This window comes from Ornithodoros turicata, chromosome 7 (genome assembly GCF_037126465.1).
Source record: "Ornithodoros turicata isolate Travis chromosome 7, ASM3712646v1, whole genome shotgun sequence".
Lineage (NCBI taxonomy): Eukaryota > Metazoa > Arthropoda > Arachnida > Ixodida > Argasidae > Ornithodoros > Ornithodoros turicata.
In genome coordinates, this window is record NC_088207.1 from 16025436 (window position 1) to 16048065 (window position 22630).

The following is a 22630-nucleotide window of genomic DNA, read 5'->3' on the forward strand; positions in this document are numbered from 1 at the left end:
TTGGGCACCTTCTTCAATGGTCGTTGATGCCAGTTAAAATTCTAAAACGTCATCAGAGACTACATCAGCTCCTGCGTGTCAGAAAGGATTGTAGCTCCAACAGTGATCCGACTAAAAGTAACAAAAATGTGCAAAGGGCGAATTAACAGAATTAATGTAATGTACGTTCTACATCAGACAGTGAAGCTTGTACCACCTCATCCATAGGAGACACTGTTTGGACAGCAAAAGTGCTTGAACTGGGAGGTAGTAGATAATCGGCTTGGTGGCCTTTGTTTTCCACTCTGAAACCGGAGGTTGTAATGTTGAGGGTAGATTTAAGAGAGGTGCCAAGGACGTCTGCATGAGAGCGCCCATGAAAAGTGGAATGTAGATCAATGCTGAAATTATAACATCACATTGTCATACCTGTTGGTGGCAGCTGGACTGCAAGTGGCGTATCAGCAATTTCTTCATGTAGCAGATGCAAGCCAGACCCAAATTCATTTCCACCTTCTTCGTGCACCTGTGGTAATTCACAAGTTAGGTTATCAATACTGCTGTGTTGTTAATCGTAGCTATTTCAGATGAAGCCCAGTAGCTAACGGAGCTGCACAATCGATTCACGAAGCTTCCTATTTTTACATCGCAGTAGTATTAACAAGACTGTTCTGCTATAGGAGCTATATTCTCCATAAACCCGAACTTGAACCTCGACTTACCTCCATTTAGCTCTCTCTTTTTGCCTTGCTCCTCCGCATTTCAAAATTTGCGTGTACAGCATCTCACTTCAGACGATCTCGTGCTGACATTCCAAATTGACTCTGGGACTGCGCGTTGCCCATGATAACATTAATGGTCGAAATGCTTGGAGTAAATCGTTGCTTTCAGGGGTAGAACTCGGTCCGAACGGCAGTCAATCGCTGTCAGCAAAGAGCTTCGCACTGCTTACTCTTTTGGTAACTTGTCGTAGGTACCACATGAATGCTCAGATGTATTGTTCTAACAGCCGCGAGCGTAGCACCGTCGCATTCTCGACAACTACACTGTGGCATATCACACATCACTACAGCTCATAAACAACACGGTCAGAACAAGGAAATACGCATTACAAACGATGTCGTGCAAAATAAACCTTCACATGTTACTTGTTTCCGGCGTTAGCAATAACCTAACAGTTGTTTGCCAATTCACAACGCACAGAACGAAACCAAATGAAGTCAAGCGCCCAAGCCAAGAGTCCATGCCAAGCTAAGACAGTTAAAACGTAGAGCAGTGATGTTGGTGCTCCCCTGCCCAGGGTTTGCGCACGGTTTGACGGGCTGTCGGGAAACTAAAAAATATGTTTTTCTAGAAGCTACGAACGGCTGAACCGAACTATTTCGCACTCCTATTCAGCGACCCCTAATGGACACACAGCGTGTGTATGGTTCAATCCTGCTTTACTAAAAAATCGGCATATCTGACCTTTAAGCATGTGAAAGGGTTGTTGATAAGACATGCTAGACACATGCGCTTTTCTTTATGACTGTGTTCTATGCATATATGTACATATGAGATCAGTTTACATAACATGAGAATTTTCTGATTCTTAAACACACGTTGTGACCTTGCAGTGAGATCGGCCGCAGCTTTCGGAGTTCATCTCCTCAGGAACATGACAAAGGACCAGCAACCCCGAGTAAACTTCAAAGGAGTCATGTGTGGAGTTGGCCTGTTTACCGAGACTCTAAAACAAGTGGATACATCCGACCTCCTCCTAAATCTTGGTCTGGTGGACCAGCACGGCTACGAAGAAATTACAAATAACATCAAGAAGATGAAAGAACTTGTAGGGTCGGGAAACGTGACGAAGGCCTTGAAAATATATACACAGACGTTTGGAACGACCACGAATTTCTCAGATCCCAAATTTCGACTTCGACGAACAGGGTTCCTCTACAATGGAAACGCAATGAAGCCAACAGAGCCAGAGGAACACCTCAAATTTGTTGAACTAATGAAGAACGAAACATTTCGAGAAGACATCCACGCCGGTAAGAATGCTTCATTTCGAGGGAGAGATTCTATAATAATGATGAAGCTAATAAAGGATCTCTATCGAAGCATCGACAAAGAGCTGGAGTTCTTGCTCGATAATGGAACAAAAGTCCTCATCTTCCTTGGACAACTGGACCTTAAAGTGTCTAATGTTGTGACGGAGGAGTTCGTGAGGGGGCTCAAATGGAATGGACATGAAGATTTCAAGGGAGCGCAGCAAAAGCCTTGGTGGGGAAAAAAAGACGAGAAAGACTTCTCTGGTTACTTTATAAGCAAGAAAGTCGAGGAAGGCGGGACTTTAATGTTGGTAAAGCTACTTACCAGTGGCCACTATCCATTCTTTGACCAACCACACGCGTCGACTGTAATGGTGCGAAAGTTTATCAGCGATGAGGAATTTATTACTAAAAAGGTAAACAAAAGTGGCGTTTATGTAACAGATCCATCAGCTAAGGATGAGTTGTGAGTATTAAGCCTGTGAGTATTTAACATACTAGCAGCTCATTATATTATGCCTCAATAAAAACTTCTGATTGATCACTGCAAATGTTCCCTCGTCTCAACTCCGCATTCGTTTTTGAACGTAAATAGTTTATTGCGCGATTATTAAATTTCATTGCATTCATTCAAAATCACAAACGAATAAATCATAGATGTACAAGAACTATTCCAGGGAAGGGTTGTTTGTATACAGTTGTACAAATATTACAGGAATGCTCGATTATTGGCAGTCATATCAGGAGACTTCAACGTGGTCAGTAAAACATATTTTTGTAGTCTCCATGTCGAAGGCGCGCCTATGCCTAATGGTGATTGATGGATAGCCACATGTACAGAGAAAGCTAATAATAAATGAGCAAACCTGGGAAGCAAGGCCTTTCATATGATACTTTAAAAGTAAAATGACCATGACCTAAGAGAGTAACAAAACACAAAGTTTCATGAAAGCTATGCAGTCTACTGCATTGTGATGGAAAAGGATCTTATACTTGTCATGTATGACGTAGCCTATTCTGTTGCCTTGAAATACGTAATTTTACGTACGCCTCATTCCACGATTTCGACAAAAAGAAAGAAATAAATGATTGCCGCGCTATCGTCACAGTATGTTTATTATCATAAGCTTTCGTATCTGCTTGTCACACCGGAAAATGGCTTGAAGCGAGATATCCATTGCGAAATATTGACATGGTGACCAGAGCGGTTTGCAGTTGTTACCCTCACTCATGTGGGCAGCGTCACGACTGTAGCCTGAATAAGATGAGATGATGTCCAATGTTGAAACGATGGCGATCGATGTATAGGGCGGTCACTGCTAGGGTAGGTGAAAAATCAGCTAATCAATAGCAAGTGAGCAAATGAAATCTAAGTCATGGTCTTTATGAGCGAGTCTTTAAGTCTTTCGGTATGCAAAACGAGCCTAAACCATGCCAATCGGGAGCGCAGGCATGACAGCACTTTTGACGTCAGGAGGCCACAGGCCACAGGAGACCCGTTTATAGAGAGAGTCTGGCCACTAGGAGGAGCTAACTTGAAGCGCATGATGCGACGTCATGACCGAACGACCTTCCTCTGCTCTGTTGTTGTCCCGACGACAGCCGGTTGCCGACGCCATACTGATCCTGGTCTTTGGTTACGATGCAAGAAGGGAAGACACGTGCGTACATCGTCCTTCGGAAGCCCTCCGTCCTTGAACTCTTTCAGTTTGGCAACAAAGCCGACTTATCACAGGCGCCTGTGGGTCATAACTCGGTTATTCCTGCAGATTACATTCTGAACCGCTGGTCAACCGCGACGATTTTGGTTGACCAGCGGTTTGCGCAGTAATGCGCACAAGTTTGGTGCGAATCAGAAGGCTGATAAGGGGATACCCCTTGATTAAGGCTCTTTGGGCGGCAAAACAACGACCCTGACGTCAAAACAGGTTCAACGCATCAGGCGGCAAAAAATCAGAGAATGGCCAAGAGAATCTCCCTATAAAGGGCTCTGGAACGATGCAAAGCCATGTATTAGAAAGTGAGTCTCTCGACTGGTAGGAGCCTAGAAAAGAGGCTGCTGGGCATGTCAAGCAAACTTGGAATCTTTTGGTTGGTTGCTGTTTTCTAGGGGGCCTGCCAGCCATGACACCAAAATTTCGCGAAAATGGCAGGATAACCTCACACAGTGAAGCGAGAGTTGGATTAATATTGTTTACAAATTACTTTAATTTCGTTCTGATAATATATATTCACGTGTAACTATCTTGCAAATCACATTCGAAATTATTCTCCAGTATCGATATATTGGCTTGTGGCCAGACAGCCCCAGAAGTGGGGGACTGGTATGGACGAGTACCATTAATGACCAGACTCCCCCTTTCTATACAGGGCCTTAGGGCGATGGAAATGATTTGGAGTAGGCGCTGATCTGCTGGCCAGGTAACCGCCACCTGCGAAGGTCATGCGCTCTTGGGACGTGTTGTTTCGGGCTCATTTGCATAACGAAATTTGGCGATAAATATTACACAGCACGAGTTGTATCAGGACTTTTAAAACCTAGAATGACTGTCAACGAGGAATGCCCCACTCTGCTATTTCCCTTTTGGCCAATATTTTCTACTTAAAGAGTAAATTAACGAACTTTAAATAAGTTATTCATCTTGTAGTTACGTGCTCTCTTGTAAAGGATTTCCGAATGACTGTAGATCTCGTCTGCAGAAAGGGCATACGAGGGTGGCTCCATAAGTTTCCGGCCCGAGGTAGAAAATGCGCGCGAATTTGAAAATGCGGTTAAGGACGCGTGGCGCCATCTGTTGGAGGGCCGGAGCACCACCCTCAACCCTCTCCATGCTTTTGTCGGTTGGAGAGCGGCATTTCAATCAGCCAGGGTGCACTCTTCAGTTAAAATGGAAAAATCAAGTACCGCGCTGTGATAAAAGTCTTGACAAAAGAGGGACGTTCGCCTAGAGAAATTAAAGCGCGACTGGACAACGTGTACAGGGAAGCCTCTCCGTCGTACACAGCGGTAAAGGACTGGGCTAAGCAGTTTCGACTGGGGCGATAGTCTATTGAAGATGATCCACGCGATGGTCGTCCAGTGGAAGTGGTGACACAAGAAAATTTGTCTCTTGTCAAGGAGGAAGTGGTGAGCGACAGGCATCTGAAGGTGAAGGAAATCTCAGAAAGGCTGGGGCTTTCCAAAACAACCGTTTTTCGCATCATCGGCGAGGGCCTTCACATGAAAAAGGTCAGTGCGAGATGGGTGCCACGACTTCTCTCGTCAGTTCAAAAGCAACAGCGCGTCGTCTGTGCCAAAGAGTTTTTGGAGCCCTGTCAATAGAACGAAGAAGAAATATTGAAGTCAATTGTCACAGGGGATGAGACTATGGTGCTCTACTATGATCCCCTTTCGAAAAAGGATTCGATGGAATGGCGCAAACCAGAAGAAGCACCCCCAAGAAAAGCCAAGGTCACACAATCCACAAAGAAGATCATGTCACAATATTTTGGGATTGTCACTGGATCCTCGTCATCGACTTCAAAGAGAGGAACACCACAGTGAATGCGACTTATTATGCTTCAGTCTCGGAGAACAAGGAGCAGTCAAAACAGGGAGAAAAACACAGGAAGACACACAAACAGAGGCTCCACTATCAACAAGATTTTACTGTACAGCAGAAGCACATTTATAACCAATGGTAGGGAGGGGAAAGGGGCTTGTTCTCCGAGTCATGTAACCAACAAGCCTATCAAGCTACTCTAGTCATTATTATGCTTCACTGCTGCACCGACTGCAAGACGCCATCAAGGAAAAGAGGCGCGGCAGGTTGAGTCCAGGTGTCCGGTTGCTCCAGGACAATACCCCTGTCACCACGGCTTCTGTTGCCAAGGCTGCACTGAAGGAGTGCGGCTTCGAAGGAATCCACTACCCACCCTACAGTCCAGACTTGGCACCGAGTGATTACTTCCTGTTCTCAAACTTGAAGAGGGATCTCAGAGGACGGAGATTTCAAAACGATAGTGAGGTGCAAGAGACAGTTTTCCAGCATTTTGCGGACAAAAATTCGGACTATTCTTTCAAGGCAGGGATGGGCAGTAATACTCATATTTTTTATTATAATACTAATACATAATACTTCCTAGAAATCGGTATTATAATACAGATACAAATACATTTCAAAAATGAGTATTATAATACATAATACTAATACTTCTGTGTATTACACGAGTAATACTTGTAATACGCTTGCAATATACTTAACTTGGGAAGAAAAAAGGAAAAGAACAGAAAAAATACTTAGATATATGCCCATTACTTATCGAGACAATCATTCTCCAATGACGTTTTATTCACGCTTACATTTTTGCACATGGCCTGATCTTTCCGAATAAGATCAGATAGCGCTGATCAATTCGATCGCAGTGAACAACTTGCTCTCACTGTGGCAGAGCCCTGATTTCATCCACTCTGGACGATAAAATGTGGGCCGTTCAAAAACCTGTGACTGCCCATAGTGCAACCACGTACAGGGGTGACTGGCTGCACTGGACGCACTCTTTCATAAGACAAAGGGCTTGTACTGGTATGACTCATCCTTACGGATACTGAAGTAGAAGGAATGCGAGGAAACCTCCAGTAACCTCTGGCCCCAAAGTCACTCGCTTTGGGATAATTTGGGGCAGGGGAACACTGTAATAGGAGCCTTGTTCCTGTTCAAATGTTTGTGGGACCCGAAAAATTACTGATAAAGTGCACGGGTGACACTTTGCAGGTCGAACTTACGACCTCTGGGAAAGTATTACACCTTCAAAAGTATTATAATACATGTAATACCTCGTTTTGTGTATTATAATACAGATACAAATACATTTCAAAAATGAGTATTATAATACAGATACAAATACATTTCAAAAATGAGTATTATAATACATAATACAAATACTCAAAAGTATTACAGTAATAGTATTATAATACAAAGTATTACTATTACTGCCCATCCCTGTTTCAAGGGTGTAAGAATGCTGGTTGAAAGTTGTCAAAAGTGCATCGAAGTTAAGGATGACTATGTCGAAAAGTGATACACTTGTTTCGTCTCTACGACTATTAAAAGTTCGTCGGGCCAGAAACTTATGGAACCGCCCTCGTATGTGCCTTCATAGCATTTTGTTCTTCAAAAATCTGCAACGGATAAAAATAAGTATTGCATATGCTCGCCCACGTAATCCTGTCACGCGCTATTGGGTGTGGCGACCGTGACGCTTTGTGCCTGTAATCTGTATGCTTAATCTGTAACGACCTAACCCAATAGCGTACCAGTTACACTTCCAGGACGGTCCTTTTGTTAGGTTTCGTTAGGAGGCTGAGGCTCGTATGTTATTAATCAATGACTCCCCATTACACTAGCGAATGTAGACTATATATGTGAGAAAGCAGTAAACCTGGGAGCCAGCAATAGTGCGTGTGCACGGGACGGGTTTATTCCGAAAGTGGGGCAGGTGCGCCAGAATGGGTGCGCATGCAACGAGGTTAGCATGTCGACTTCTTCTAACACCCCCCCTCGACAGGTTATCCCTTGATGAGCCCTATTCGTTGCCTTAACGCTTCCAGTCTCGGTCGTGGTAAAGGTTTCGTCAACGCGTCCGAGATGTTGTCAGCGGACTTGCGGTACTGAAAGTTGATGATGTTGCGTGCTACTAGATCACATAAGCGATGGTGACGGACATCGATGTGCTTTGTCCTGGCGTTGATCCCTTCACTAAGGGCAAGCTTAATGCAGCCCTGATTATCCTCGAACATAGGTGTCGGTTGATCAATGACTAGTCCGAAATCTTCCAACAATGGACGCAGCCGCAAAACTTCCTGTGAAGCATAAGCCGCGGAAATGTACTCTGCTTCTGTGCTCGACAGAGCAACAGATGACTGCTTTCTGCTGGACCAAGTGACTGGGCTGTCTCCAAGCAGGATGATGTAGCCACTTGTTGACTTGCAGTCAGTGACGTTGCCGGCCCAGTCTGCGTCGACATATCCTGTCAAATCCAAGCTTTGTCGACCTGTAAGAGTCAGCTTAAAGTCCCGAGTATGCATCAAGTACCGGAACAGCTTCTTCACGGCCCCCCAATCCCGCTGACGCGGATTGCTCACTCGACGACAAAGTATGCCAGTTGCGCAGGCGAAATCAGGTCGTGTCGTCGTGCTCAGATACAGCAGCTCTCCGACTGCTTTCTGATAGAGATCCTTGCTGGGCAGTAGATCTTCTTTCCCCATAAACTTCAGATAGTCTGGATTCATTGGTGTGAAGCTGATCTTAGCAGTACTGAGGTTATATTTCTCCAGCAATGCATCTATTTTGTTCTTATGATGTAGCAGGAAACAGTCGTGACGTGGTCTCTCTATCTCGATACCAAGGTAGTGGCAGACATGTCCAAGGTCCTTCATCTCAAAGTGCCTATTCAACTGACGCCAAATTCCCATTATGGTAGGATTGTCTCGATGGCAAATTAACATGTCGTCCACGTATACAATCACGTATAGCCGGGATCCATTCACTACTTGGGTGTACAAACAGGGGTCTGCCTGGCTCCGTGTGAAGCCCACTCCAAGTAGTACTTGATTGGCTTTGATGTTCCATGCCCTGGCAGCCGATTTCGGATGACGCCCAAACTCTGTGTGCATCAGGGCCAAGTACTCCTGCTTTGCAGATACCTCGTCCTTAGATTTGAGCAGGTACAGGACAGTGTATCGTGAAAAATCGTCGATGAAAGTGAGGAAGTACTTGTTTTTGCTAGGCGTTAGAGTCCTCATGGGGCCGCAGACATCCGTGTGGACAAGCTGCAGAACAGCTCCCGCTCGCGACGAAGTCTCTTTAGGAAAGGATGCCCTCTTCATCTTTCCTTTGATACAGCTGTTACATTCTACCAAGTGGTCGCAGTCGCCGATCAGGATCCCATCTGCCAAATCCTCCTGCTGTAAATGCTTGACTGCTACTGCGTCTCTATGCCCGAGACGAAGGTGCCATACGTGTACGCACTCTCGGTGACTAGACGACCGCGAGAGATTGGCAGCCGTAGTACTCAAAGTCGACAAGCGATAGAGACTATTTTCCACTCTTGCCTTAGCCAACACCTCCTGCCTCCTAGTAACGATACAGTGGTCTCCTTGAAATGTCACCATGTTGCCTTGTTGCGTGAGGCACTTTAGAGACAGAAGATTACTCTCGAGGGAGGGTACGTAGAGTACATTCTTCACCTTGACCGACTTGCACTTGGAGTCAGAAATGCGACACTGTAGAATGCCATCACCGATTCCATGTGAAGAAATTCTCTGACCATTCGCCAGGGTAATATTTTGTGCTGACTGCCGATAATTCTTCGTGAAGAAATCCTTGTCGTTACACATGTGGCTGGTAGCGCCAGAGTCAACGTACCATGCTCTACCTGGCAATTCGGGAGCGGCGAGAAATGCAGTTTCGGACGATGAGGCCACTGAGCAAAAGAGCTGCTACCTGGAAATCCGTGTTCTCCTGTCCGATCCCTCTCAGCCGCTCTACTAACTCCAAGGTACGCCTTGTATAGCCTTGCAGGTCTTCGTCCTCCGCTAACTTGGATTGGTAGAGCTTTCTTAGGAGGTAGAGCTAATTGCTAAGGTTTTCTCGCTTATGAACCTTGCGTAGCTCTTCAGACATCGCCTTCGCTGAGGCACAATTACAGATGTGCACAGTCTGATTGTCCTCAACGCTGAGGCAAATCGTGCTCTGCGCTTTCTCATCGCCAGCCGTCCAGTCTGCAGAAGGTGTCTGTGGAGTAGGTCCGTCCACGTACGTCCACGTTTCTTCCCGGGTCAGCAACATCTTCATTTTGAACTTCCTGACCTGATAATTGCCCTCCGTGAGCTTTGCAACCATAAACTTGCTGCTGTCTCCCATATCCACAGTTCTAGTGTCCTGGGCCCATAACCTGTGAGAAAGCGGTAAACCTGGGAGCCAGCAACAGTGCGTGTGCACGGCACGGGTTTATTCCGAAAGTGGGGCAGGTGCGCCAGAATGGGTGCGCATGCAACGACGTTAGCATGTCGACTTCTTCTAACAATATGTAACTCACAAAGGTACCCACTGTCGCATTTTATCAGTGAAAGGCGTACACATATTGGAAGTAGTAATTATGCAACCCAAGTTTTACACAGAAAATCTACGGCAAGTATTGCCCCTTTTACTTTAAAATTAATTTCAATTATTTTAAAATTCAAATGATTTTGTAATTTTTAAAATTTTAAAATAGTGCAAAATCTGACTCAATGCAATACTTGTGGATTTTCTATGTAAAACTCAGGTTGCAGAAAAAATAACTCAATTGAAAGCGAGCAGACAGAGAGAAACAATTTATTTGAAAGTCAACGCCATCTTGAAAAAATCACTCCGGTGCGGGCAGCTGGGCATCGTTGGGTACGACGGTTGCAGAGACAGGTGGCAAGCAAGTTGTCAGGCGTCACACCAGATGGCCCCACTATCATGTCGATATGCGTGAAACAGAGAGAGAACAACAAAATACTAACAGCGGGTAAAAAATGGCAACAAGAAAGGCATTGCTAAACAGGTCTAAACATGTGAGATCACGTACAAAACACTGCTGATCGGGAGGGAAAAGGCTTAAGATGAGCGCTGAGCTAGGCATCGGGGCGCTTAGGCCTAACCGTAGTGTTTGGCCTCATGTCGGTTTATGTGGAACACAGAAAAAGTACTAGCTGCGGGCAATAATGCAAAAAGACACTGCTAATCAAATCTAAACATGTGGCAGTGCATACACCAGTCATGTGGGAAGAGGCCTAAGACGAGCGAAGAGCTAGCTAGAAGTGTGTTAAGGCTCGCAAAACACTCACCTTTCCCCCTTGGCGACGGAGCATCCCTTCTCATCGAGAGCCAGGGCTCAACTGACACGGCGCGCCGACGGCGGAGTGACTGACCGCACGTCTTTTCCCCACAACAGCCAGTGCTTAAATGACGCATGGTCTGGTCTACGGGTGCTATTTGCTCGGGTGTGTGTCTACGGGTGCTACATACGGGTGCTACGGGTGTGTGTTTGGAAATAGTTCGATGCTCGAGAGTGTCTTTTCCACTTTGTTTAAATGTTTCTGTGCGCTTTTTTTCCCCTTGTTGTCTGACAAACATGCGATTTTTCCTGGCGTGACAGTGCTCGTTGAGCAGTCTCCTGACATGCCCAGACCTGTTCTGTATTATGATGCATGCTTTCCATCTGCATGTAATTCTGTATTTTTTTCTTTTTGACAAGAAACATTCTTGTTGAAGCACTGTCTTGACGATGTCGATAGTGCTGCCATGCCCTTGATCTAAACAGAAGTAGTGCTAGAACGATTCTGAATAATTTTGGATTCAATTAGTTCAGAGAGTGACCGCAAGGGGGACAGGCGCGTGGCTTGATTCAGGAGGAACAAAGCGTTATTATTCAGGTATCTGCCTGGCTCATGGATGGGACGGACATATCTCACTGAGCTCGTTGTATTTAGCCATTGATGGTGTTACTTCTTAGGACATTTCGTTATTTCCTGTATTCGTAAGTCTCATTTAATAAAACTTTGGGATACTGCTTGACTCCTAGGATCACCTTTTGCGCATGGTGCTTTTCTGCAATAGTTTTTCTGTTTCCTATGCAATCATTATAGTAGAACAAAGGAAATAATCGTGGGATAGTGATGCAATAGATAACAGGTTCCCTGTCTAGAGCGTACACGTCCTTGAACACTGCAGCTGCATGCCTGGGTGATGACGTCATGCCGCAACTCTATTGTTTTAGGTGGACCTTGTCCAGAGCAGTTGGGTTGGGAATTGGTGAAAAAAAAAACAGTGTAGCCCTAAGGCAATAGGATGACGTCACGACCAATGAGCAAGGCCCGCAGAGGGCGCAAGGATTCACTTATCTCTTGGCCACTGGCAAGTGTGGACATGACATGCGCTAATTCTGTTCCTAGCAATTGTGTTGGCCGTTAGTGGAAAAGCGTAGCCTCGGTGGCATTCGGTTTGCCTCTGACGGGGTACGGATGTGTGGTTCGTCACTGGTGAATGGTGTGTGTTTCCATGGACGGATTTACGATGAGGACTTTATGAATAAGTGGAGTGTGTGTTTTCCACATCGTTTAAGTGCCTTCTCTGTGCTTGCTTTCCTTTGTTGTGAAGCAGTCGTGCAATTTTCTTCATTTGATAGTGCTTGTTGAGCAATATCCTGACATGCCCAGACCTGTTCTGTCTTATGATGTATGCTGTCTTTTATTGATGCTCTGTATTTTTTCTTTTTTTGACAAGAAAGATTCTTGTTGATCAATCTTGTCTTGACAATGACGATAGTGCTGCCACACCCTTGATCTGGACGTAAGTAGCACTGGCATGATTCTTAATAATTTTGCGATTAAATTAGTTCCAAAAGTAACCGCAAGGGGGATAGATGTGTGACTTTATTCAGGATGAAGAAAGCATCATTATTCAGTTCTCTGACTGACTCTCGGATGGAACGGACACATTGTTCTGCGCTCCCCATGACTGCTGCTGTGGTGGACAGTGGCTTGATTTGTTGTCTACCTTGTCCTTCTTATTGGTTATTGATGGTGTTCGCGTTAGGATATTTTGTTCTTTCTTTATTTTGGTAACTTGCATTTAGTAAGTCATTGGGATAGAAATGCTTAATTGCTATGATCAGATTTCGTGCATGGTGTTTTGTGCTTTTCTGCAATAGTTTTTGTTTTTCATGCAATCATTATAGTGGGATAAAGAAAAGATTCTTGGGATAGTGATCCAATAAATAATAGGTGTCCTGTCTGGAGCGCAGCTGTACGTGTTCTTGAATCATGCAGCTGCATGCCTGGGAAGGGAATAATGACATGGTGTTGTGGTCCCATTGCAGATGGACCTTGTCCCTAGGAGTTGCGTCGACCATGTGACAAAAAAGCGCTGTACCCGTGGGACAATGGGACGATGTCAAAACCAATGAGCAAGGCAAGCAGAGTGTGTAGGAATTCACTTCTCTTAGCCTGTCGCAGGTACGGTCGTGTTACTTCTCACTGGTGGTCGCCGCAAGTATCGCTAGGAGCACGTGTTGGCGCAGAGGGAGCTAGGATCGCGCGCACTTGTGTAGCACCCGTAGACCAGCCCTTGCGTCAGTCGAGCAAGCACTGACTCTCCTGGGGAGAAGACATGCGGTCGGTTGCTCCGCCGTCAGTGCGCCGTATCAGTTGAGCCCTTGCTGTCAATGAGAGCGGACGCTCAGTCGCCGCGGGGGAAAAGTGAGTGATTTGCCGTAGCGGTTAGGCCTTTCCCGACGTGTCTGGTCTTGACGCACTTATACCCAGCTCTTCCCCACATCACCAGTGTATGCACTGCCACATGTTTAGATTTCATTACCAGTGTCTTGTTGCATTTTTACCCGCAGCTAGTACTTTTTCTGTGTTCCACGTAACCCGACATGAGGCCAAACACCCACTGCTAGTATTTTGTTGTTCTCTCTCTTTCATGCATATCGACATGACGGTGGGGTCATCTGGTGTGATGCTTGGCAACTTGCTTGCCACCTATCTCTGCAACAGTCGTGCCCAACGATGTCCAGCCGCCCTCACTGGAGTGATTTTTTCCAGATAGTGTCGTTGATTTTCAAATAAATTATTTCTTTGTCTCCTCCCTTTCTAGTTAGTTATTTTTTTTCTACAATCCGAGTTTTACATAGAAAATCCACGACAAGTATTTCATTGAGTCAGATTTTGCACTATTTTAATTTTATTTTGATTTTATTACTATGCAGCAAGCGTTTAACGGGTCGCGTTCGCCTTTCCGCGCAGATTCCCCGCATATGGGTATGCAGCCTAAGTGCTGCCGCTACTGCGTGTGCTTCGACGGTGCAGACAGAAAGGTGGACCGCAACGAACGTTGGTTCGAAGACACCTTGGTGAACAGTTCTTTCAGCAAGCGTTCCGCGTCTCGCCCAGTACGTTCCGCTACGTTGTGGAATCGTGCATGTCCCTCCAGCAACGTCAAGACACCACAATGCGCTCGGCGATTTCTGTCGAAAAGCGAGTGGCAGTGAGCCTGTACAAGCTGTGCTGATCTGCTGAAGACAGGTCAATTGCGAACCTGCATCCAGCGATCGACAGTCAACACGTTATATAGAGAGTTTTGCGAAGCAGTAATTGTAAGACTTGAGTCTGATTGGGTCAAGATGCCGTTCGCAAAAATAATGGCCGATCATATCAAAGAGTTTAGTACAGTCCCAGACTTCCAGCAGGCTGTGAGAATGTTGGACGGGTGCCCGGTTTCACCACCTAAGGATACCACAACAGACCTTTGATACAGCTGTTACGTTTTACCAAGTGGTCGCAGTCGCCGATCAGGATCCCATCTGCCAAATCCTTCTGCTGTAAACGCTTGACTGCTACTGCGTCTTTATGCCCGAGACGAAGGTGCCATACGTGTACGCACTCTCGGTGACTAGACGACCGCGAGAGATTGGCAGCCGTAGTACTCAAAGTCGACAAGCGATAGAGGCCATATTCCACTCTTGCCTTAGCCAACACCTCCTGCCTCCTAGTGATGATACAGTGGTCTCCTTGAAATGTCACCATGTTGCCTTGTTGCGTGAGGCGCTTGACAGACAGAAGATTACTCTCGAGGGGGGGTACGTAGAGTACATTCTTCACCTCGACCGACTTACACTTGGAGTCAGAAATGCGACCACTGTAGAATGCCATCACCGATTCCATGTGAAGAAATTCTCTGACCATTCGCCACGGTAACAGTTTCTGCTTACTGACGATAATTCTCCGTGAAGAAATCCCTGTCGTTACACATGTGGCTGGTAGCGCCAGAGTCAACGTACCATGCTCTACCTGGCAATTCGGGAGCGGCAAGAAATGCAGTTTCGGACGATGACGAGTGGTCGGACGCTGCTGCCCTAGCGCGCTGCCGAGGATTCCTGCGCCCCTCCAAATGGGGGCAGTTCCACTTCAAGTAGCCTACCTCCTTGCAGTAGTAGCAATGCCTCCCGCCGAACGAAGGTTTCCTACTGTCGTCTCTCTTCGTTTGAAGGGCAGTTCCCGAACCAGACGCTGAACTAGTTGATGCTCGCTTTTTCATATACTCGTCCACGAGTTTTCCTTTGACATACTCCAGCGTCAGGTCGTCGTCAGGCCGTGCGTCCAGGGCTGTCACGAGCACCTCGTAGCTCTCCGGGAGACCACTGAGCAAAAGAGCTGCTACCTGGAAATCCGTGGTCTCCTGTCCGATCCCTCTCAGCCGCTCGACTAACTCCAAGGTACACCTTATATAGCCTTGCATGTCTTCGTCCTCCGCTAACTTGGATTGGTAGAGCTTTCTTAGGAGGTAGAGCTAATTGCTAAGGTTTGCTCGCTTATGAACCTTGCGTAGCTCTTCCCACATCGCCTTCGCTGAGCCACAATTACAGATGTGCACAATCTGATTGTCCTCAACGCTGAGGCAAATCGTGCTCTGCACTTTCTCATCGCCAGCCGTCCAGTCTGCAGAAGGTGTCTGTGGAGTAGGTCCGTCCACGTACGTCCACATTCCTTCCCGGGTCAGCAACATCTTCATTTTGAACTTCCTGACCTGATAATTGCCGTCCGTGAGCTTTGCAACCATAAACTTGCTGCTGTCTCCCATATCCACAGTTCTAGTGTCCTGGGCCCATAACCTGTGAGAAAGCGGTAAGCCTGGGAGCCAGCAACAGTGCGTGTGCACGGCACGGGTTTATTCCGAAAGTGGGGCAGGTGCGCCACAATGGGTGCGCATGCAACGAGGTAAGCATGTCGACTTCTTCTAACAATATGTAACTCACAAAGGTACGCACTGTCGCATTTTATCAGTGAAAGGGGTACACATATTGAAAGTAGTAATTATGCAAACGAAGTTTTACACAGAAAATCTACGGCAAGTATTGTCCTTTTTACTTTAAAATTAATTTCAATTATTTCAAAATTACTTCAAATTATTTTTTTAATTTTTAAAATTTTAAAATAGTGCAAAATCTGTACAATACTTGTCGTGGATTTTCTATGTAAAGCTCAGGTTGCAGAAAAACTAACTCAATTGAAAGCGAGCAGACAGAGAGAAATAATTTATTTGAAAGTTAACGGCCATCTTGAAAAAATCACTCCGGTGCGGGCAGCTGGGTATCGTTGGGTACGACGGTTGCAGAGACAGGTGGCAAGCAAGTTGTCAGGCGTCACACCAGATGGCCCCACCATCATGTCGATATGCATGAAACGGAGAGAGAACAACAAAATACTAACAGTGGGTAAAAAATGGCAACAAGAAAGGCATTGCTAAACAGGTCTAAACATGTGAGATCAAGTACAAAACACTGCCCCAAGAACACAATGACCTCCTGGGTACGTCCGAGGAAAGTCATCAGCGGACAGGGATAACATCCCCAGGACTTCCCTACCAAGTCCTCAATTTGTTAGAAATGTGACAAAGTGAGACTCCCCGTCATATCCTCAGGACCTCCTATGGGAGCTACCAAATAACGCGGCTAGTACAGTTCTGGGAGCAAGCAGATACCTTAGTGAATTATTTATTTTGGGAAGTGAGGTCACATTTGCAGCACCCAGTCAGCGTGTGTGTGTTTTTTATATATTTTCAACCTCGGTCACCAGCTACCATTCGTGGTTTCTCATCTGTATTTCGTTCAGCGTATTTCTCATCACAAACAATGAGTGTCAGTTTAAAAGGCAAAAAAAAAAAGATATATATATATAAAAGGCCCCTAGGTCACTAAAACCTGCGAAACCACTTAGAAAGGTATATGATGCAGCAGCATTTCCTTTCCAAGACAGAACAGATACAAGTTATTGCTTGTCTTCCGAACTTCAGCAGATTCGGGAGTCCTCTTCGCATCTCAGTCAAAACAAAGGGTGAGGTATCTAAGTTTAACTTGATTTCGCACATAACCAACAATGAAGTGAGAAATTCCTTGGAGTATTAAATCGCTATCAAGGTAGTGTCCGTGTTTCTTGCTGCTTTGGTTTGATGCGTGCATCGTAAGTGAAGCTTGAGGAGTGAAACGCTATTATTTTTTGTCTCTTCGGAAATAAAATGCTCCACGCAACCTCCTGCCAGGGACCCTTTGCGGACACTCATGCAATAAGACCGCAGTGAAAGGTCTAACAAACTGTATTTTAGTGCACGTCAGACGCTGCACATAGACGGATTCCTTTAAAATCCGACGATCAGTATTTGCGCTTTATATCTCTTTTTATTTTATATTTTTGTTCGTTTTTTTTTTATTTATGCATGAGCACTCCTTCTTTGATTGTATTGGGTAATGAGAAATAAATCGGGAAGTTGATTACTGGCTAGCAGGTATTAAAATGCACAACGCAGTATTAAAATAATTTACTTCTCCTGTGCTTGTCCTCCGGTTGACGACCGCAGGATGTACGCAAATGACAATCACTGGAAGCTCCTATGATGACAGCCTGTGGACCTCCTCCGTTCATCCCATCACGGACGAGGACGTGATGACACTTTGAGGACATCCAGAGAACCGCGTGTGTTCTTGGGGTGCTGATCGGGAGGGAAAAGGCTTAAGATGAGCGCTGAGCTAGGCATCGGGGTGCTTAGGCCTAACCGCAGTGTTTGGCCTCATGTCGGTTTACGTCGAACACAGAAAAAATACTAGCTGCGGGCAAAAATGCAACAAGACACTGCTAATCAAATCTAAACATGTGGCAGTGCATACACCGGTCATGTGCGAAAAGGCCTAAGACGAGCGAAGAGCTAGCTAGAAGTGTGTCAAGGCCGGCAAAACACTCACCTTTCCCCCTTGGCGATGGGGCATCCCTTCTCATCGACAGCCAGGGCTCAACTGACACGGCGCGCCGACGGCGGAGCGACTGACCACACGTCTTCTCCCCACAAGAGCGAGCGCTTGAATGACGCATGGTCTGGGATACGGGTGCTATTTGCTATATACGGGTGTGTGTTTAGAAATAGTTCGATGCTCGAGAGTGTGTTTTCCACTTTGTTTAAATGTTTCTGTGCGCTTTTTTCCCCCTTGTTTTCTGACAAAAGATGTGATTTTTCCTGGCGTGACAGTACTCGTTGAGCAGTGTCCTGACATGCCCAGACCTGTTCTGTATTATGGTGCATGCTTTCCATCTGCATGTAATTCTGTATTTTTTTTCTTTTGGACAAGAAACATTCTTGTTGAAGCACTGTCTTGACGATGTCGATAGTGCTGCCATGCCCTTGATCTAAACAGAAGTAGTGCTAGAACGATTCTGAATAATTTTGAATTCAATTAGTTCAGAGAGTAACCGCAAGGGGGACAGGTGCGTGGCTTGATTCGGGAGGAACAAAGCGTCATTATTCAGGTATCTGCCTGGCTAATGGATGGGACAGACATATCTCACTGAGCTCGTTGTATTTAGCCATTGATGGTGTTACTTCTTAGGACATTTTGTTATTTCCTGTATTCGTAAGTCTCATTTAATAAAACTTTGGGATTGAACTGCTTAACTCCTAGGATCACCTTTCATGCATGGTGCTTTTCTGCAATAGTTTTTCTGTTTCCTGTGCAATCATTATAGTAGAATAAAGGAAATAATCGTGGGATAGTGATGCAGTAGATAACAGGTCCCCTGTCTAGAGCGTACACGTCCTTGAACCATGCAGCTGCATGCCTGGGTGATGATGTCATGCCGCAACTCTATTGTTTCAGGTGGACCTTGTCCAGAGCAGTTGGGTTGGGAATTGGTGAAAAAAAAAACAGTGTAGCCCTGAGGCAATAGGATGACGTCACGACCAATGAGCAAGGCCCGCAAAGGGCACAAGGATTCACTTATTTCTTGCCCACTGGCGAGTGTGGACGTGGCATGCGCTAATTCTGTTCCTAGCAATTGTGTTGGCCGTTAGTGGAAAAGCGTAGCCTCTGTGGCATTCGATTTGCCTCTGACGGGGTACGGATGTGTGGTTCGTCACTGGTGAATGGTGTGTGCTTCCATGGACGAATTTACGATGAGGACTTTATGAATAAGTGGAGTGTGTGTTTTCCACATCGTTTAAGCGCTTTCTCTGTGCTTGCTTTCCTTTGTTGTGAAGCAGTCGTGCAATTTTCTTCGTTTGATAGTGCTCGTTGAGCAATATCCTGACATGCCCAGACCTGTTCTGTCTTGTGATGTATGCTGTCTTTTATTGATGCTCTGTATTTTTTTTTTTTTTACAAGAAAGATTCTTGTTGATCAATCTTGTCTTGACAATGACGATAGTGCTGCCACACCCTTGATCTGGACGTAAGTAGCACTGGCATGATTCTTAATAATTTTGCGATTAAATTAGTTCGGAAAGTAACCGCAAGGGGGATAGATGTGACTTTATTCAGGATGAAGAAAGCATCATTATTCAGTTCGCTGCCTGACTCTCGGATGGAATGGACACATCGTTCTGCGCTCCCCATGACTGCTGCTGTGGTGGACAGTGGGTTGATTTGTTGTGTACCTTGTCCTTGTTATTGGTTATTGACGGTGTTCGCGTTAGGATATTTTGTTTTCTTGATTTTGGTAAGTCGCATTTAGTAAGTCATTGGGATAGAAATGCTTAATTGCTATGATCAGATTTCATGCATGGTGTTTTGTGCTTTTCTGCAATAGTTTTTGTTTTTCATGCAATCATTATAGTGGGATAAAGAAAAGAATCTTCGGATAGTGATCCAATAAATAACAGGTGTCCTGTCTAGAGCGCAGCTGTACGCGTTCTTGAACCATGCAGCTGCATGCCTGGAAAGGAAGTAATGACATCATGTTGTGGTCCCATTGCAGATGGACCTTGTCCCTAGGTGTTGCGTCGACCGTGTGACAAAAAAACGCTGTAGCCGTGGGACAATGGGATGACGTCAAAACCAATGAACAAGGCAAGCAGAGTGTGCGGGAATTCACTTCTCTCTTAGCCTCTCGCAGGTACGGTCGTGTTACTTCTCACTGGTGGTCGCTGCAAGTGTCGCTAGTTTACGCGCCTCCCACCATCGATTATTTTTTTTTGTTTTTTTTATAGAGTAGCAAGCCAGCTCAGGCTAGGCTGACATCTCTCACCTCATACAAAAAAAAAAGTGTCGCTAAGAGCGCGTGTTGGCGCAGAGAGAGCTACACTCTTAAAAATGAACTTCACCGCATAGCACGCTCCTAGCCAACCATAAACTCGAATGATATCGCTATGTGCCCTGATTTGCTCAAACCAGTAGGCGTACGCCTTTTTTGTGACACTTATGCTGTTCATAATTGTCACAAAAATGGCGTACGCCCCCCGTTTTCAGCAAATCAGGGCAGATAACGATATCATTCGAGATGATGGTTGGCTACGAGCGTGCTATGCGGTGAAGTTCATTTTTAAGAGTGTAGGATCGCGTGCACATGTGTAGCACCTGTAGACCAGCCCTTGCATCAGTCGAGCGCTGTCTCTCGTGGGGAGAAGACATGCAGTCGGTCGTTCCACCGTCAGTGCGCCGTATCAGTTGTGTCCTGGCTGTCAATGAGAGCGGAGGCTCCGTCGCCGCGTGGGAAAGGTGAGTGATTTGCCGTAGCGGTTAGGCCTTTCCTGAAGTGTCTGGTCTTGACGCACTTATACCTAGCTCTTCGCTCGTGTTAAAGGGACTATGAAACGATTTTTTTCTTCGTTTCGTTCGAAAGAAGTCATTTTTCTGAGTCTAGAACCGAAATTTTACTTTCGTCGCGCGAGCGGATTTCTCGGGAGCGAATTTAAACGGAGCGGCGAAGGGAGGACAGCTGGCGCCGCGCCGTGACGAGCTGCCGAGCGGAGACACAACGGGTAACTTGACGCGACCACGGCCGGCTCAGCAACACGTCATCGTGACGTGTTGCCGAGCCGAGGAATCCCGCCAGGAGCATGCGCCATAGGATCCCGCGTATGCGTTCATCGGGAGTGGAAATCTCCATGACAGCAGCTTTCGCGCGATCGGCAGATTTCGGCAGTCGCGGCAGCCACAGCGCGAGCTCGCGGCATTACTTGCCATTGTGCAACACCGGTGACGTAACGGGGAACCGAAGAGCGGTCGGTACAGTTACACCATCGGCAGGGAAATATGCGCGGGAGAGGAGGAACGCGGAAGAGACATTTCCAGCGCGCGCTCCTCGCAGAGTGGAGCGATTTCGTCCGGAAAAATTTGTGGCATATTAGTTTCTCTGCGGGAAGAACAGTTTCCATCGAAAAAAAGTATGGGGGTTCGGGAAATTTCATAGTCCCTTTAAGCCTTTTCCCAACATCACCAGTGTATGCACTGCCACATGTTTAGATTTCATTAGCATTGTCTTGTTGCATTTTTACCCACAGCTAGTACTTTTTGCGTGTTCCACGTAACCTGACATGAGGCCAAACATCCACTGCTAGTATTTTGTTGTTCTCTCTCTTTCACGCATATCGACATGACGGTGGGGTCATCTGGTGTGATGCCTGATGCAACTTGCTTGCCACCTATCTCTGCAACCGTCGTGCCCAACGATGTCCAGCCGCCCTCACCGGAGTAATTTTTTCAAGATAGTGTCGTTGATTTTAAAATAAACTATTTCTCTGTCTCCTCCCTTTCTATTTAGTTTTTTTTCTACAATCCGAGTTTTACGCAGAAAATCCACGACAAGTACTGCATTGAGTCAGATTTTGCACCATTTTAATTTTGCTTTGATTTTATTACTATGCAGCAAGCGTTTAACGGGTCGCGTTCGCCTTTCGGCGCAGATTCCCGGCATATGGGTACGCGGCCTAAGTGCTGCCGCCACTGCGTGTGCTCAGACGGTGCAGACAGAAAGGTGGACCGCAACGAACGTTGGTTCGAAGACACCTTGGTGAACAGTTCTTTAAGCAAGCGTTCCGCGTCTCGCCCAGTACGTTCCGCTACGTTGTGGAATCGTGCATGTCCCTCCAGCAACGTCAAGACACCACAATGCGCTCGGCGATTTCTGTCGAAAAGCGAGTGGCGGTGAGCCTGTACAAGCTGTGCTGATCTGCTGAGGACAGGTCAATTGCGAAACTGCTTGACATCCAGCGTTCGACAGTCAACACGTTATATAGAGAGTTTTGCGAAGCAGTAATTGTAACACTTGAGTCTGATTGGGTCAAGATGCCGTTCGCAGAAAGAATGGCCGATCATATCAAAGAGTTTACTGCAGTCCCCGACTTCCCGCAGGCTGTGAGAACGTTGGACGGGTGCCTGGTTTCACCACCTAAGGATAGCGCAACAGGCTACTAAAACTATAAAGGGTGGTAATACTGTACAACAGGGTGTGTGATCTAAAAGGTGAGTCATATTTGACGGAAAAACTTAAGCTGCCACACAGTGAAGCATTTTGTTTGAGCTATTTAATGCCTCTTACATGTACACTAGCCGAAGTGATCATTTAGACGTTAGACAGGCAATGCGGTCCGAATATAGCCGGTGTCCAAACAACATTGGCTCAAAGTGGGCAATGTAGTCTCCATATAGCACTGGCAATATTGTTTGCATATAGCCGTCAGTCAAACAATATTCCATGAAAGATGGAAAGGTGGGGTCAACATATTGCCGGACAATATTTCATGAAAATGGGCAATATGGTCAAAATGGGAATGCCAAAGCAGTAG

The 22630-nt window shown here is 46.0% G+C and overlaps 1 protein-coding gene across 1 annotated transcript; it reads left to right on the plus strand.

The window, feature by feature from the left end:
- Positions 1-1636: 1636 nt before the first annotated feature.
- On the plus strand, positions 1637-2485 carry LOC135400494 (probable serine carboxypeptidase CPVL). Its single transcript, XM_064632326.1, has one exon. The coding sequence runs from the start codon at positions 1637-1639 to the stop codon at positions 2483-2485; it is 849 nt and encodes a 282-aa protein (XP_064488396.1).
- The last annotated feature ends 20145 nt before the right edge of the window (positions 2486-22630 follow it).

What these genes read in the sequence shown, in the direction of transcription:
- LOC135400494 (XM_064632326.1), top strand. Translation starts at nt 1,637, where the DNA reads ATGACAAAGGACCAGCAACCCCGAGTAAACTTCAAAGGAGTCATGTGT.